The sequence below is a fragment of the Beta vulgaris genome, chromosome 1 (assembly GCF_026745355.1).
Source record: "Beta vulgaris subsp. vulgaris cultivar EL10 chromosome 1, EL10.2, whole genome shotgun sequence".
NCBI lineage: Eukaryota > Viridiplantae > Streptophyta > Magnoliopsida > Caryophyllales > Amaranthaceae > Beta > Beta vulgaris.
Window position 1 is genome coordinate 38198150 of NC_079202.1, and position 3684 is coordinate 38201833.

The window sequence follows — 3684 nt, forward strand, 5'->3', positions numbered from 1 at the left end:
CCTGCTACAATGGGAGCAGACTGACTACCCTAAACCATTACCCCCACCTCATAGGAATCTGCCTGGGAGACCTTCCAAACATAAAAGGAAGAAAGAGGTGGGAGAAGATCAGGAGAGGCAGGAAGCAAAGAAGGTTAAGAGGCAAAATAGGTGCCTAAGATGTGGTGAACTTGGCCATTATCAGAAGAAATGTAACAAGCCTATTGGTTTAGGTTTTGTGAAAAACAAAGGAAAAAATACAACCACAACTACTGCTGCAACTGCTGGATCTAGTAGCACACCTGCTGAAGTTCACAAAGAAGCTGCTCCTAGAAAGAAAGGGAAGCAAGGGGTTGATGCATCAAAGAAGAGTGTAGCTGCCAAGAAGGGCTCAACCACCAGGTCAGCAAGCAAGAGACCTCCTGTGTCAGGTGAAGATGTACAAGCATCTCAGATGTCCACTTCCACTTCAGCACCACAATTGGAGCCACTATCTCAGCCATGAAGTTTCAGTTCTTTTGTGCTAATGTATTTATTTCAGATGTTGATTAACTTACTAAATTCAGTGATGATGTTAAACTTACTGTTTTTGTTAACTTTTGTAAACTTTGGAAACCAAGTTCATTTATGTTATGTTTCAGCTTACGATTATACTTCTGATTTAATTAGTGCTAAATGATCAGTGCACAAATAAGAGATGTTTAATAAGTAAAAGAGTAGATCAATATAATGTTGCTTAATTACAACATGCAGCTAATTGTGAAAAAAAAAAATCAATGCAGTCATTTAGGAAATTAGTTCAGAATATTTCCGCATTTGCATACTTTCAAATAGTTTACAGGGAATTTTGGCATACTTTCAAATAGTTTACTTTTCCAATTAAGCTTAATATGGAGTTAATAACATCTGTTGTTAATTGCCCCAAAAAAAATCTACTGTTGACTGATGTTAAAGATGTATCGCAGTAGCAGTAGCATACATCTTTGTCACTGGTTAAAGATGGTAGCATAGCAGTAGCATAGCACATAGCAGTAGCATAGCACATAGCAGTAGCATAGCACATAGCAGTAGCATAGCAGTAGAATAGCAGTAGAATAGCAGTAGAATAGCAGTAGTGTTTGATGTTAGCAGAAGAAGATGATAGCATCATAGCATAGCATAGCAGTAGGGAGATTACAAAACGCTTTTCTGATTTGGTTCAGGTGGTTGAAAATTGGTAGTGCAAATTACAAAACGCTCCCTTTTTATTCTCATAAAGTGGTCCACATTACAACACTTTTACAACCCCAAAATACTACTAAACAAAAGTAAGATGACCACAAACATCAGTACATCACTTCTCCTTACATAAACAACATTCCACCTCTTAAACTAATTCATCACTTTCACAACAATGACACTTATTACAACTGAAACAATAACACAAAAACAAACAGCATTGAAACCCAAACTTTTGTTCACTATTTCCTTCCTCTTCAATGGCTTCCTGTTAATATTTTCCAATTCTTGTTCTAACCTATTTTTTTGATGCTCAACACAAACCAATCTTGACTTCAAAATGTGATTATCAGTAGCAACCCTATGCTTCTCTGCCACCAGCATGTTTATCACATCTCGCTGCCAATTCGTGGGCTCTTCAACATCAACCCAGTCAAAGGTGTTGCATCCCCTGTGCCCAGTTTCATGATTGTAGAATTTGCAAGCTTTGAATTTCCTTCCTGGGTTGTCATGAGTCCAGGAGGTCCGAGTCGTGCGAGGAAACCCACAAGCACAATTCACCATTATTGCCTGCAACAATTGAGAGAAACAAATCAAAATTGAAAAAAGATGAACTAAATGAAAAGGGTTTGAACAAAAGCTTGAAAATCCTAATTAACCTTTGATTGAAAGAGCCAAAATTGAGATAAGAAATGGGAGATGAGGTAGAAATGGTATTTGGTACAAAGAAGCAGATATAAGTAAGGGAAATTAGGAGGGAAATTAGGAGGGAAAAATTTGTCAAAGTAGGGCAAAAAAAGAGGGAAAATTAGAATAGGAGTGTCATTTAGCAATTGAGGCAAGTCAATGCCTGAAAAAATTGGTCAACGTCGGAAACCGGTGGTAAGGTCCTTCTTCACAATATTTTTTTTTGTTTGGCCTTTAAATGCCAACTTTTTTTTTAAGGTCCCTTCTCGCAAAAACAAAAAATACTAAGGTCCCTTTTGGCAAATTATCCTTGTTTAAGGTCCCTTCTCGCAAAAACAAAAAATACCAAGTGATCCATGAGAATCAGTTTGGGGGTCGTACGCGCAATCCATGATACTGGAAAATAATGAGATCAGTCAAACTACAAACATAAAGTTATGGAAAAAAAACAAATGAGGAAGAAACGGGAAGAAACAAAACAAGAAGAAAAATGGGTCAGGGTCAGTGGGTCAGTAGGTCAAGGTCAGTGGGTCTAGGTTAGGGCTATGGGCCATTAGGCCTGGGTCAGATTGAAGGCATAAAACACTCTGAAAAACCCTAAAACATTCAGATCTAAGGCATAAAATAAATATAAAAAAACTCAGAAATGTTGTGATCTAAGGCATAAAATAAATAAAATACTTTTAAAAACCCTAAAATGATTAGATCTAAGGCATAAAACAAATAAAAAAATATTAAATGTTCGGATCTAAGGCGTAAAATAAATAAATAAAATCCTCAGATGTTCAGATCTAAGGCATGAAATAAATTAAAAGAAAAACCTAAAACGTTCAGATTTAAAGCATTAAATTAAAAAAACCCTCAAACGTTCAGATATAAAGCATTAATTTTTTTTAAAAAAAAATATCAAATAAATTTTGCATTTACAAACCCTAAAATCGACAATGACAAAACTATAAACACATGTTATTTCCCTAGGAACACTACAAGAGGGGGGGTGAATTGTAGGTGTAGAAATAAACGTAACTTTTTGCGGAAATTAAAACTTAAACGAATAAACAAGCTAAAGGAACACAAGGGATTTTTACGAGGAAAAACTTCTTGGGCCCAACAAGAAGAAACAACCTCGACCACTAGGGATTTTAAACTCAACACTTTCACTAATTAGGCCAAACAACTTTGTCAACCTAATTCTAACTCGAGCCACACCTTGAGTTCCTAAACTCAAGTTCCTGAGCCACTGTTCCCTTAACAGCAGTTCCTCTCAACTTCACTCGAAGTTTTCTCACACATACAAGCTTCACTCAAAGCCTTCTCTCTTACAGAACTTCACTCAAAGTTCCCTTACCCCAAAAACCAAAATACAATTGATCGAAATAAGCTTAGTGGAATTAGAGTAAGAAGGCAAAGAACAAATGGCTATTATGAGAGAATGAAGGCACTGACACTTAATAAGTTAAACTCACTTAATTACTTAGTCAGACAAATTTGGAACTTATCTAGACTTCTATATTTATAGTGTTAATCATGAAGAACGTGGGATTAAGTTAGAGTACATGTTTTAATCCATTAACCCATGATGTTCCTTCCCCTAAGGAACACGTTTTACATCATGTCCCATGATCCCATGAACTATAAATGAACGTGGATATTTCAGCCATTACTCCTAATAATAGGAGTTCCTTGAGCTTTATCCGAAAATCAGTTTTATAAAACTCTTTTTATCTTTAAAACTGAATTTTAATCTTTAAGAAAATAATATCTTTAAATAAAATCTTTCTAACAACCGGATATTTATTT

General features: G+C 35.7%; 1 protein-coding gene across 1 annotated transcript; it reads right to left on the reverse strand.

The window, feature by feature from the left end:
• Positions 1 to 1350: 1350 nt before the first annotated feature.
• On the reverse strand, positions 1351 to 1761 carry LOC125492758 (uncharacterized). The gene has a single exon (XM_048635473.1). The coding sequence runs from the start codon at positions 1759 to 1761 to the stop codon at positions 1351 to 1353; it is 411 nt and encodes a 136-aa protein (XP_048491430.1).
• Between the last annotated feature and the right edge of the window lie 1923 nt (positions 1762 to 3684).